This window comes from Camellia sinensis, chromosome 7 (assembly GCF_055761805.1).
Source record: "Camellia sinensis isolate YWXY chromosome 7, ASM5576180v1, whole genome shotgun sequence".
In the NCBI taxonomy this organism is placed as follows: Eukaryota; Viridiplantae; Streptophyta; class Magnoliopsida; order Ericales; family Theaceae; genus Camellia; species Camellia sinensis.
Window position 1 is genome coordinate 171,526,673 of NC_138967.1, and position 14,476 is coordinate 171,541,148.

General features: G+C 31.4%; 1 protein-coding gene across 1 annotated transcript; it reads left to right on the top strand.

Annotated features, from left to right (window-relative positions):
* Positions 1 to 7,063: 7,063 nt before the first annotated feature.
* Positions 7,064 to 13,037, top strand: LOC114263697 (uncharacterized). The gene is made up of 8 exons (XM_082881365.1): positions 7,064 to 7,523; positions 7,621 to 7,869; positions 8,061 to 8,992; positions 9,111 to 9,294; positions 9,394 to 12,414; positions 12,565 to 12,653; positions 12,764 to 12,858; positions 12,956 to 13,037. Exons 1-8 carry the CDS (start codon positions 7,064 to 7,066, stop codon positions 13,035 to 13,037), a joined length of 5,112 nt encoding a protein of 1,703 aa, XP_082737491.1.
* Positions 13,038 to 14,476: the final 1,439 nt, after the last annotated feature.

Here is a 14,476-nt window from a genome sequence, read left to right on the forward strand (position 1 = left end):
TTGTTAGACTATTTGGATTTATGGTCTAGCAAAATGGGTTGTCTTTGTTTTAAACAAAGAGGGTGATAGTTTTTTGCCATCATATAAAAAAAAAATTAAAAAAAAAAAGGTCTGTTTGGTCTCATGACTAGCAGCAACATAAAAAGACAAGAAAAGAAAAGAAAGCAACAGATAAGTATAAGGGAAGCATATTTAATTAAAAGGAAATTGAAGGAATTCTTTTGTGCCTTCTTTAAAGTGTAAGAAGAACAGCTTCGGTAGGGAAAAGAAGAAAGATATTGGCCAGACAACTTCTGATGGAAATAAATTGGAATGATGAAAACCTAATATGCACTACAAAATTTGTAAAAGGAAAAAAAAGGCTGTTGGAAAATTGCTGGAAACAAAAAATTCTGCCGGGACAACAAAGTTGCAGGAGGAAAAATATCTATTGTCCACATGCATGGATAGGTGTCATATAAAGCAAAAAATTCTTGCTTAAGAAATAAGTTAGTGGTCTCCTAAAATACTTCAAAAAGGCAAGAGTTCAGGTAGGATTTGAAACACTCCAAAGAAGCAAGAGTTTATGTAGGATTAGAAATCCTACCAATGCCAATCCATCATATTCCATTTAGACAAACTCCTAAAGTATATATATATATATATATATATATTTGCTGGAAAAAAAATCTGATCCTAAAAAATAAAATATATATATATATATATATAAATAATAATAAAAGGCCCATGGACTATAAGGAGCAATCAACCCATTTTTTTTAAAAAAATACAAAGCCTGAAAAGTGGCAGAAAAGGACCAAGGCCAAGAAATAATCCCATCTAAGACCTAAAGAGAATCTAGATAAAAGTATCAATTTGTCGTGACTCGCACAATTAAGAAAATTCACTTGTGCAAGTCACGAGGGGGCATTTGGCACATAAATTTCAACCAAATTTATGTTTAAATTTCAAATACAGTCAATGACACACATAGAGCCTATGATAGGAATGTTGTAGGTAATCACTTCTTAAAAAGGATCAATATGATCCGTTGAAGTACATAAATAAAACAACGTCATTATTCAAGATGCTCAAGTGACACGTGGAGCCTACAAAAGATGACACATGTAGAGCCTACATCAAGGACACCACACAAGATGAAACCCCGAAGATCAATCCGGTTAATCAGATATACGATTAATCATATAGCGCTATCATTCAAAATTCAAATGGCACTATCGTTCAGTTTGAAATTCAAATTGAGGATGAGGCATTCTTATCACCTGAATGGCCCTCTACGACCATCACACAAGATCAAGGATCAGAAAATCAAAAAGTGAGAATATCAGAGAGAGAGAGAGAGAGAGAGAGAGAGAGAGAGAGAAAGAAATCAAGAGCTAGAAGAAAAGAAGCCTAGAGAACTCAAGAAACTACGCTACAAACGCAAAATGGCGATGAATAGGTAAAGGGTTCCAAACCCAAGAATTGTACTTTGTATTTAAGGATTCAAAACCCATAACAATTTCAATAAAATATTTATTTTTCTTAAATTGTCTTCTATTATTTATTTTGTTCTTCATTAATTGGAGGTTTCATTTATATAAAATGTGTAAGTAACAATCTAGAATACAAATCGGAAATAGGAACCTGCTATTCAAATAATTAACACTACTTAGTCCAAAAACTAAACAGTGGACATTTGTATAGTTTTTGGACTAAGCAGTGTTAATTATTTGAATAGCAGGTTCCTATTTCAGATCTGTATTCTAGATTGTTAATTACACATTTTATACAAATGAAACCTCCAATTAATGAAGAACAAAATAAATAACATAAGACAATTTAAGAAAAATAAATATTTTATTGAAATTGTTATAGATTTTGAACCCTTGAATACAAAGTACAATTCTTGGGTTTGGAACCCTTTACCTATTCATTGTCATTCTGCATTTGTAGCATAGTTTCTTGAGTTCTCTAGGCTTCTTTTCTTCTAGCTCTTGATTTCTTTCTCTCTCTCTCTCTCTGATATTCTCACTTTTTGATTTTCTGATCCTTGATCTTGTGTGATGGTCATCGTATTTATAGAGGGCCATTCAGGTGATAAGAATGCCCCATCCTCAATTTGAATTTCAAACTGAACGATAGTAACATTTGAATTTTGAATAATAGCGCTATATGATCAATCGTATATCTGATTAACCGGATTGATCTTCGAGGTTTCATCCTGTGTGGTGTCTTTGTTGTAGGTTCTATAGGTGTCATCTTTCGTAGGCTCCATGTGTCACTTGAGCATCTTGAATAACGACGTTGTTTTATTTATGCACTTCAACGGAACATATTGATCCTTTTTAAGAAATGATTACCTACAACATTCCTATCATAGGCTCTATGTGTGTCATTAACTATATTTGAAATTTAAACGTAAATTTGGTTGAAATTTATGTGCCAACAGCACCTCTAGGGAGCTCCTAAAGGAAAGAAACAAGATTGAGTTAGATATCGAATGCAACCTGTAAAAACTCCACAATAATGGTAGAGAAATGAATCCCAAAAAAAGCGTATGTAAGGTCTTAAACTCATTATATAAGAAGATGATACTTTAGGACTACCATGCAAATGTTATTAAAAGCAAAATAATCCATCAGTATGCCATAGAAGGGAACGAGGGATAAGGAGGGAACTAGAAGAGTAATTCTTAGGCCAATCAATCCAATGTCAAAGGCAAAAACAACATGCATTTTTTGGAACAATGAACATGAACAAAAATGACATCAAATTCACTGTGCATAAATTATTTCTTTAGATGACATGTACAGTCATATCTAAGTAATAAAATGACATAGATCACAATGGTAAGGTTTGCCATTAGTCCTTAGTGGCATGAGTATGAGTCATGAAAATAGCCTATCTAAAATGGGGGTAAGACTGCGTACATCTTGTCCTCCTCAAACCCTCGATAGAGAAGTCTCATGTACTTGGATTATCTTTTTTTTTTTTTTTAAGATCTCAAACTAGTAAGTAGGGATGACAATGGGAAAGGTAGAGTTGGTTTTACCCTTCCCATCCCTAATCTCCAATTTTTATTTTTTTTCCCATCATCTCTCCCCAATCCCCAACGGAGACCAATTTCTTACTATCGGCCCCAGCCCTCATAGGGATCGGTTTTCCCCACCCCATTTGCTTTGCTTCATTGCTTTGCTGTATATCTCCATTAATATAAACAAAACAAAAGCAAAAAATTAAGAATTGAAAAAAGTGAGTGAAAGAGACAAAATGATTAATATTGTGTTTGGTTTATGGATTTGAGGACAGATATGGATAGATTTTATACACATTTTTTTTCCAAATCTCTTCTCAAATTCATGAATCAAATACAATCTAAAAATAATAATTTTAAATAATAATAAAAAAAAACTATACTGTTTTAATTTTTTTTATACTGCTTCGGTTTTTTTCTTCTTCTTTAGATCAAGTAATGTTTCAGTTTAATAAAAACAAACAAACAAAATTAAGAAGGAGAAAAGTAAGAGAGAGAGGAAAAATCAATTAAAAGAAAGAAATAACTTTCAAATTTTTGAAAGAATCTCACAACAAGAAAATCTATTCTATTATTAAAAGCAAACACCAATTTTGGTGTCATGAAGCCACTTCTCAAAATTTTTTCCCAATTTTCCCTAAAATGACCTTAACTTCTTACACTTACATCAGTTTTAATTAGGGGTAATATCATAAATTGAAACAACCAATTCACTTTCCCACTTCCCACGTCTCCAGTCCTCAGGCAGTTATAGCATCATTGCATTTTCCATTTTGTTCTGAATTCACTGAACTATTCTTAATAACTGCACTGTATTTTGCAAAAAAAAAATTCTGCAACTTCATAAAAAATTCTGCAACTTCATAACACTTGAAAGCAGCCTGTGGATATATGATTGGTTGTGTTTCTATTTGGTAAGTTCTCTTATGTATGAATGTGTATCTTCACTGTATTTGGTATCTCAATTGTATCTTCGTTGTAGCTCTCTTCCCCTGTATGAAAGTTTAATCCATTTTCAATCTATAAATGTTAGGTAATGTTGATAATGCCAATATTACCACAATGCAATACACCATGAGTAATAAATTACATCATTGCATTTTCCATTTTGTTCTGAATTCACTAAAATATTCTTAATAACTGCACTGTATTTTGCAAAAAAAAATTCTGCAAATGGCTTCTCTATAGATGATGATTATCGTGATGGTATAACTCTGAATTTAAATTGAATTGATTTTTTTGGATGATTTGGATAACCTGAGTGACTGAATTGTGTGTGTATAATAGTATAGATGATTAAAGGTGATAGGGAAGGAAAAAAGAGAGATTTTAGCAAGCTAGAACTTAAACCAGATCAACTATACATTTTTAAATCTCCCTCTTATTATCAATTTTGATATACATACATACATACATATATATATATATATATATATATTGGTTAACAAAGATCAAAGAAGCAAAAATAGACAAACCCATAAATCAAAAACAGAGTTTTCCAGACATATTTTCCTGGATTCACGAATTAAAAACACTGAAATGGGGGGTTTTTGCATGAGCAAGCAAGTCTCTTTTTTTTTTTTTTTAACTGTATCAAACGAAGTCCTTTATTGCATAGACTCACTAGAAGAACATTTTTAACATTACTGTCATTCTTTTTAAGGAACTTTTTCTTTAAGCATGTGGACCTCTCTATCTATGCTTTTGGCCACCAGGTTTTTGATGAAATGCTGGAACCATTGCAAACTAACAACACTTAGCTAATAAACTTCTAAAAATACGCACCAATTATGTAAGTTATTTCCAGCAACTTTGATTGATCCCTGCTTACTAAGAGAAAAAGAAAAAAAAGAAGAAAAAAAACAACAACAACAACAACTTAGGCCTTTTAATTATCCCTTTTTCATGTTCGGATTGGTCTTAATGTTTGAAATAATTTTTTTATTTTTTTTTATTTTGATATTGTTTGTACTCCAATTGCTTACTTAAACAAGGTTTCAAATGACTGTTCTCATTAAGGAAAAAAGTTGGTAATTGATTTCTTCTTTGTATGTTCTATCATGTTTTCATTATTCTTGACGGTAAGCAAAATGCTTATCGACACTTCAGAATTTGATGTTCAATGTTCTCTTTTAAACCTTGATGCTTTTGTTTTTGTGTTTTATTTTGTCTCAATCCCAAAAAATACGCATGTGTAATTGTCGGTGTATTAAAAGAATGTTGTGTAAAAAAAATGTAGTGTAAAGAATGTGTGTTTAAAAAATATAGTGTTCTTCAGTATTCTTAAATTTTACATAATTGTAAGTGTTTTGAGTCTTCAATTTGTATTTTTTGGTGTATTACTGTTAATTATACTTTTCATAGAAAATAAAAAGATCCATCATGTTATATCAAGTTCCTTCTGAAAAAAGAAAAAAAAAACTTATATTGTAAGTTTGTATTCATTTTTTTATATATATATTTAAAAAATTGTGAAGCATAAAATGTGTGTAATTGTTTAGACTTAGACTTAAAAAGTTTGGGATTTTTTTCCATTTGATTTGGACTATGTTAATCTATGTCTAAATGTAATTTTCAAATTTTTTAGTTTCATTTATAAAAAACCTTAATAATATTTACATTTTGTGCCTTTATATATAATAAGCCAATTAGAAAGCCAAAATTATTATTGTACTCTATTAGTCAAAGTACACATGTGTACAATTGTGGCTCATTTTAACAACATAAAATTCTAATTTAATCAATGTACATTGTATGTAAATTAATTTTTACAAGTATCTTATATATTTTTTGCAAGATTTGTAAGATCTTCAGTCTTATCTTACCAAATTGAGATTTTATATGAATTTTTGTTGTAAGGTTTTTTTTAGTTACGATTAGTAAATATTATATTTTATTTCAAAAAAATTAAAAACAAATAAGTCTTTTTTTTTTTGGGTTTATTATTTATTTTTTACTGCAAGTGTTCCAAGAATATGGGTTCCTGTTTTGTTATTTTGTGTGTACCATTATTACTTACACTTTTTATTTTCTTCATTAAAAAGTAAAAGGAAAAAAAGTATGTTAATCGATTTGTTAGAGAGAAAAATTGACTATTATTTTCCTTCGTTTATTGATTCAGAAGGTTGCTTTATAACTTTGTGTTGTTCAGAATAAACTTTCGGATTATTCTCTATCGACACCTGATTGCTTTGATGGTACGTGTTCTATTGCTTCGATTTTTAATGGCTTCAAATATATAACTTCTTTTTCTATGCTTGAAAAAATCAAATATCTAATTTTTTTATTCAATCTTTATTTTTATTTTTATTTATATGTAATTTTTTTTATATTTATTTATATGAATTTTTGTTGTATAATTTTTTAGTTAAAATTCATGAAAGTTTGGCCAAATCTCATGAAATTTGGAAAAAACCATGGGTGGCCAAAATTCAAAGAAAGTTGTAGGTGTCTAATCTTTTTAATTGTAACTTTTCTAAAAAACCCTTTGTTTATTCATATGTTTGTTTTGAAGTGTATTTTTTTGATAAGAAAGAATTCAGTGGTCCCAAAATTTCATATGATTTTTTTATATTTATTACGTAATGAGTTTGTGATTGTCAAAACAAATAACTTCTACAGTCGTGTTTTATTAATACTTATCTTCTACTTCTCTTTTGACTGTAAGTATTTTTAATTCTATTTTTTATTTATTTTTATATTTAATTGAATGTTTGAAAAATTTATATTCAGTTTGTTTTTAAATCATATCTCAAGTTGCACACGCTTTGGCTCATCATTACTAGGTAATCTCTTTCACTTGCAATTTTATTTAATTCTCCACAAAATGAGATTAGTACTTAAAATAATATGCATTATAAAAATATAAAAACAAACATATGAAAACACTTACATAAAAATATAAAGCTTATTATATTGTGAGTATACGAGTCGCATTGTGAATATACTATAACTGCCTCTTACATAATTTTATATAGTGTAGGCACATTTTAAAGATAGTCGGATTTCATCTACGTAAGTGTTAGTTTGCTTACAATCTTAGGAAAAATGAATCGCGATTACCCTGACACATCAAATTTGAGACATGTACAACAACAAAATCGTGAACGACGTCGTTTATACCTACAACAGAGGAGGCAACGCTCAGCTTCGGAACCAAATGCTCAAACTGAACAACCACAAAGAGAATTCGAACAGTTACGCCTTCAAAACTTAAGCACTGAACAACGCTCAGCAAGATTGGAGCAACGTCGTCTTGCTCAGAGCAGGCGAAGATTGTTTATTCGTGAGGAAAGTGCGACCTCTAATGTGCAACAAAGGGAAATTCAAAGGGAAAGTTGGCGTAATTATGCTAGACAAAGGAGGGCTGCTTTGACTATTGAACAACGCGAACAACAACTTGCAAGGCGACGAACAAATTATCGACAAAGAAGGCAAATATCTGAAAATATCGAACAAACTTCTCATCCAAATCAAGTACATAATATGACGAATGCACAAACAAGTAGTAAGTATTCAAATGTTATAAACATTTTTTTTTGTAAGCTTTTACACTTTTGACATTAATATTCATTTAATTTATTATTTATAATTTTAACTGCTAGGATGCATGTTAAACTTTTTCGATGCAATCCCAAGAAGAAATAGAACAGGATGGCGTAGGCCGCGAGCAACAGTTTTGCCAACCATTCACGAAGAAGGCAATTTGGTTGCAACTAATGTTTTTAGACGGGAAAGTAGAATGACTGCACTCGCACGTATCGACTTACCCCGATATGCACCTACTCATTCGACGTATGAGCATGGAAGCACAAGTGGCAACAGACAAGATCTTCGTGAAGTTCAGATTGAAGGTACAAATAATTTATTTAGTTTAAGTACTTTTACAAAATAAACAACCTTTACAATAAATGTAAAAAATATGATCATGCAAATATGATATGCAGTACAATTACATTTAATATTCAACATGAAACTCAAACACTTTTAAATAAATACTACTGTGTTAATAATAAACCCATACATTATACATGTATTGTTATAGGAAATATCCCTCACGTCGACCACAATCAGGATGCTTTCAGTGATGAAGATATTCCAGATAATCGATCATTTATCCATAGGAGCTATCATAATTGTGCAAGAAATTTTCATGAAAGTGAAAGGTTCCAAAGAATGCAGTTCCCTGCTCCAACTACATGTAGACATTGCAACACAAGATTGTTCCACCGTGAAACATCTACCATGTGTTGTAATAATGGAACAATTATTTTGCCACCAGTAACAGCTCCAAATGAGATGATTGATATTTTCTCTGACCAAACAGTGGAAGGTCATCATTTCAGACAAAATATTCGAGCCTACAATCATGTTTTCTCATTCACTTCAATGGGTGTTCATGTTGATGAAAACTTAGCAACAAGAACTCGAGGTGTGTACACGTGTCGTGCACAAGGAGCCATATATCATAAGATTGGGAGTCTCTTACCAAATTCTAGCGACAGACCGAGATATTTGCAACTGTATGTTTATGACACTGACCACGAGAATGAGAATCGAATGTCTGAAAATGAAGAATTGCACTTGGATTTGCTTGACAAGATAAAGAATATTTTAAATACTCATAATCCATTTGTACACACGTTCCGCCAATTGGCTCAGCGTCCAGACATACATGAATGCAGACTTCAAATCAAAGAGAAACCACGTAATAGGCCCCAATACAACCTTCCTACTGCTCCTGAAGTTGCTACAGTTTTAGTAGGTGGCGAAGAAGCTGGAAATTTAAAACCAAGAGATATCATTGTCCAATCAACCAGTGGTCACCTCCTAAATATTTCTGATATTGTCGGATACTATGATCCATTACAGTATCCTCTGTTGTTACCCTACGGTTCATATGGATGGGATGTAAATACCAGAAGTAATGATGGCAGAAAAGTAACATGTTGTGATTTCTATTCTTATATGCTACAGGTAACGACGTATACATAATATTAAAAAATTACTTCGTCGAAGTTATTCAATCTATAATTATTTCGTATAAAATCTTTACTTTTAATTATTTATAAGTATTGAAATACTATCAATTCAGATTCGCCCTGGTGATCAATCTCTTTTTCTTCGAGAAGGTCGTCTCTTACAGCAGTATGCTGTAGATTATTATGTGAAGATTGAGTCCAACAAATTAAGATGGATATGTACTCATCAGAATCACATTCGAGCAGATTTTTATCAAGGTCTTCTAGATGCAATACATGCTGGTGAAAATTATGGAGGTACAAATTGTCACGTACGATATTATAATTACATGTACGCATGTTTGTTTATATTCATACATACAATTTCTTTTTTCCTTTTGTGAAATATTTGTTTAGGTAATGTTGGTCGTAGAACAATATTGCCATCGTCATTTGTTGGTAGCCCACGAGACATGTATCAGCGATATCAAGATGCAATGGCTCTGGTCCAAAAGTATGGAAAACCTGATCTTTTCCTTATGATGACCTGCAATCCAAATTGGCCTGAAATTAAAACTGAGTTGCTACCTGGACAGTCACCACATGATCGTCCTGATTTGCTAACAAGAATATTTCATTCAAAATTTGATGAGATGAAGACCGACATTCTTACAAAACATGTACTCGGGAAGGTTCTGGCATATGCATATGTTATTGAGTACCAGAAAAGAGGCTTACCACATGCCCACATGGTCATTATTTTGGATGAAAATGATAAGTTACGCACTCCTGATGATTATGATAACATTGTCAGAGCTGAAACTCCAGACAAGAGATTAGAGCCTAGATTATACAGTGCAGTTCTGAAACACATGATACATGGCCCATGTGGAATGTACAATGAACGGTCCCCGTGTATGACAAATGGTCGGTGCAAAAGACGTTTTCCAAAGCCATTTTCTTCAATTACTACACTTGGAAACGATTCATATCCTATTTATCGAAAAAGAGAAGGGGAGTCAGTTCCTGTAGAGAGTAATCCAAGCGTCTTGGTGGATAATAGTTGGGTCATTCCATACAACCCATGGTTGCTCTTGAAATATGTTTGTCATATCAATCTTGAAATTTGCAGTAGTGTTACAAGTGTGAAGTATTTATACAAATATGTTTATAAAGGGCCTGACCGTGTTGCACTAGAAGTTCGTCAAGGTCCTAATTATGACGAAGTACAACAGTTCATAGATGGAAGATGGGTTTGTGCTCCAGAAGCATTATGGAAAATATTCAAATTCTCAATTACCAAAATGACTCCTAGCGTAGAACGCCTCCAAATACACTTACCAAATAAGCAGCAAGTGAGGTTTTATACGTTCCAAGACATCACAAATGTTTTAGGCGATGAGTATTATTCCAGAACAATGCTTACCCAATTCTTTCAATTAAATGTTGATGATGAAACTGCAAATCGATACTTATATCGAGAGATACCGCAACACTATAGATGGTGCAATAGCGCAAAGATTTGGCAGTTAAGATTGAACCATCAAAGAGTAATTGGTAGAATTTACACAGTTTCACCATCAGAAGGGGAGAGATTTTACTTGAGAATTTTACTCAATCATATTCGAGGACCAAAATCATTCGATCATTTGTTAATGGTTAATGGAATTGCGTACCCAACTTTTAAACAAGCAGCTGAACATCATGGTTTGTTAGAGCATAATGATAGCATACGACAATGTTTGTTAGAAGCTGCAACCATGCACATGCCATCGACTTTAAGGAGATTGTTCGTTACAATTTTGGTTTATTGTGTGCCAACAGGGGTGCGAAGTTTGTGGGATGAAATTTATCCTTACTTGATTGAAGATTACATATCTTCAAACAGTATGAATAATATGTATATCCTTAACAAAACCCTGCAAGATATAAACTATCTCCTACTACAGCATAATAAGAACATATCAGAATACGATTTGCCTGAGATGACAATGAATTTGGATGATAATTCAACAGTTCCAAAGGTCATACAAGATGAGTTTTCCATTGTAACTCCTCAAGAAGACTTAAATTCTATTTCCACATTAAATAGTGATCAACACTTAGCATTTAATTCAATCATGGAGGCTGTGGAATGCAATACTGGTGCAATCTTCTTTGTGGATAGCCCAGGAGGAACTGGAAAGACATATTTATATCGTGCACTATTGGCGTCAGTGAGAAGTCAAGGGAGAATTGCCATTGCAACAGCAACTTCTGGAATTGCAGCTACACTTTTACCTGGTGGAAGGACAGCCCATTCAAGATTCAAGATCCCCTTAAATCCAGAGGCTTCGTCCGTGTGTTCCATTACTAAACAATCAGATTTGGCAGAACTGATTAGACGTGCAACAGTCATCATTTGGGATGAAGCTACAATGACAAATCGTTATGCTTTTGAAGCCTTGAATCGAACACTCATAGACATCACTGGTGTTGATTATCCATTTGGTGGCAAAATTATGGTGTTTGGTGGTGATTTTCGACAAGTACTTCCAGTTGTTCCTAAAGGTACAAAAGCTGAAACTATTGCTGCATCGATAGTCAAATCACCTCTTTGGAGTCACATTCAAATACTTCGTTTAAAGCAAAACATGCGCTCTATAAATGACCAACAGTTTGGTGAATTTCTTTTATCTGTTGGAAATGGTGTACAACCTACCATTATAGATGAAATGATCAAAGTACCAACATCGATGGCAATACCATGGAATGGCGAAGAATCAATAGTTCAACTATTAGAAGAAATTTATCCTGATATCATAAACCATTCTTTTGACGCCGAGTATATGGTTAGTAAGGGCATAATAACTCCTCGCAATGAAGATGTCGACAAGCTCAATGAGAAAATCATTCAGAGATTTCCAGGAGAATCAAGAGTGTGCCACTCATTTGATAAAGTTGAAAATGATATCCAAAATTTGTATCAACAAGAGTTTTTAAATTCCATTTCACCAGGAGGAATGCCCCCACATGCATTGCATTTGAAAGTTGGAGCCCCAATTATGCTTTTGAGGAATCTTGACCCTTCTTCTGGTTTGTGCAATGGCACAAGGCTACTGTGTCGAGCTTTGAACGATAATTTCATAGATTCAGAGATTTTGACAAGACATTTCAAAGGCACGAGAGTTTTCCTACATCGCATTCCATTAAAGGATCCGGAAAACTTAAAACTTCCATTTGAAATGACTCGCACACAATTTCCAGTTCGCCTTAGTTTTGCTTTGACGATAAATAAATCACAAGGTCAAACAATTCCACATGTGGGAATTTACCTTCCGGATCATGTATTTAGTCGTGGGCAATTATATGTTGCTTTATCTCGAGAGGTGTCAGATCAAACAACGAAAGTCTTGGTTAAAAAGGGTTCAGTTAATAATGAAGAAGGAGTGTATACCCGTAATGTAGTCTACAAAGACGTTTTGTTACCAAATTATTGATACGTGAGGTATGTACTAAATATGTTCTTATTCAGCTTATATTATGTCATTTCTTAAAATCTACAATTAATATACTTATAATATATCTTCATATAATTATTGATTGTAGGAATACTTGAAAAAATAAAGCTACTTCAGCTTTGGGAGAATTACCAAGAGGAAGCAAATATGGTTGCAGATAAGAAAGTTAAAAATCAGGTATTGGCTTCACTTATGTTCAAAAAATAATGTTTGTAAAATTTTTGCTATTTAATTTGACAATATTCGCATATATTTTGAGTTTGACTATACCTTTTAAATTAATGTAGGTCAAACAGTTCTCCATATACAGTTTTGGATGGAAGGTCTCTATTAAAGTTGATAAAAAACAATTGGGAAAATTAATTGTGCGAGAGCTTTTGAGGCAACGACAACATCAATATGATAATGTGTTTGTGGTATTTTATATGAATAATTTCAATATGTTGCATTTGCTAATAGTTATTGTAATCTTTTTATAGAAATCCTATCATATCTGATAGAGCAAGTATATGCAGCAAAGACAATATGGACATATATGTGGTAAAAGATCAAGTCTTATGAACTTTACTACTACGCTCCATATATTCATATTTGTGAATTTATAAATTAATTTTAGATTTTATAAATTTGTCAAGCAATCAACTTACATGACTGTGAGATATTTTTCCTCAGTTTTACAGGCAACGAATGATACAAAAATTGAAAGCTTACAAATACATGTGCAACATTGTTACAAGGTAATCTATTTATAGGTTTGTATGTATAGCTAAAGTTACGTACTTCATTTTCGGTCAATTCCATCTTATTTTTTGTAGTTTAATGTTGTCATAGATCTATGGCAAAAATTACATCAAAACAATTTAAAGAGATCATTGAACGTGACATTTGATATGAACGATGTCAATCTATGTCGATATGTAAGTTTTTAATTTTTAGATTTTGTTTACAAAAAATTAACACAATAATTACCTTTTGTGCCTTTATACATAATAAGCCAATTATAAAACCAAACTTATGTATAATTATGCCTCATAACGTGAAATATAATTTTAATCAATGTATACTATTAGCAATCTTATGATAAATATATCTTATATATATATATATATATATTGTAGGATTTGCAGGATCTCCGATCTCATGTTATCAAATTTAGATTTTATATGAATTTTTATTGTATAGTTTTTTTAGTTAAGATTAGTAAATATTTCAATTTTCAAAACACGTGTACATATTGTAATGTGCATATGTTTTATTTATCAAATACGTTAATGTCAAATGTTACATTGTACATAATTATTCATATGGTTTATATGTATATTATTAGAAAAAATAATATCAAAATCATATTATAATTTTAAACGAGTTTGCACACGCATCGCGTGTGCCCGGCCGCTAGTATTAATTAAAATTAACTAAAAATTGTGTAGATCCTATTCAATGATTTTTTACTTTTACAACAAGAATAAGTTAATTTAGGTTCCATTTGTTTTGATATAAAATATTTTTCATATAAATTGATTTTACATACGAAAATATTTTGTATTTGTTTTTTGACGTTTAGTTCATAATTGAAACGAACAATTTATATTACATGAAAGAGTTAGGATACCTGTTTGAAAAGTCAAATGCGCTAAAAGAGTTTGATTATATAATTTTTAATGTTAAGTAGTTTTTGAAACTATAATGAAAAACATTTTTTACTTATATTTTGTTCAACCAAACAATAAAAAATAAATAGAATATTTTTTAATAAAAGATGTTTCACGTCAAAAAAAAAAATTAATAAAAATAGTTCATAGTAGTAATAATAATAATAATAATTTACCTGAATAGGTAAAAATTTCACATGAAACTATTCATGATTTTTTATTTTTATATTTTTAATTCTAAATTTAGTAAATTAGGAAGCGCATAACATAAAAGAATTATTATTATTTTCCTATATTTAGTTATAAATTGGTCTACATTGACTTAATTATAAAAGTTGAAAGACATAA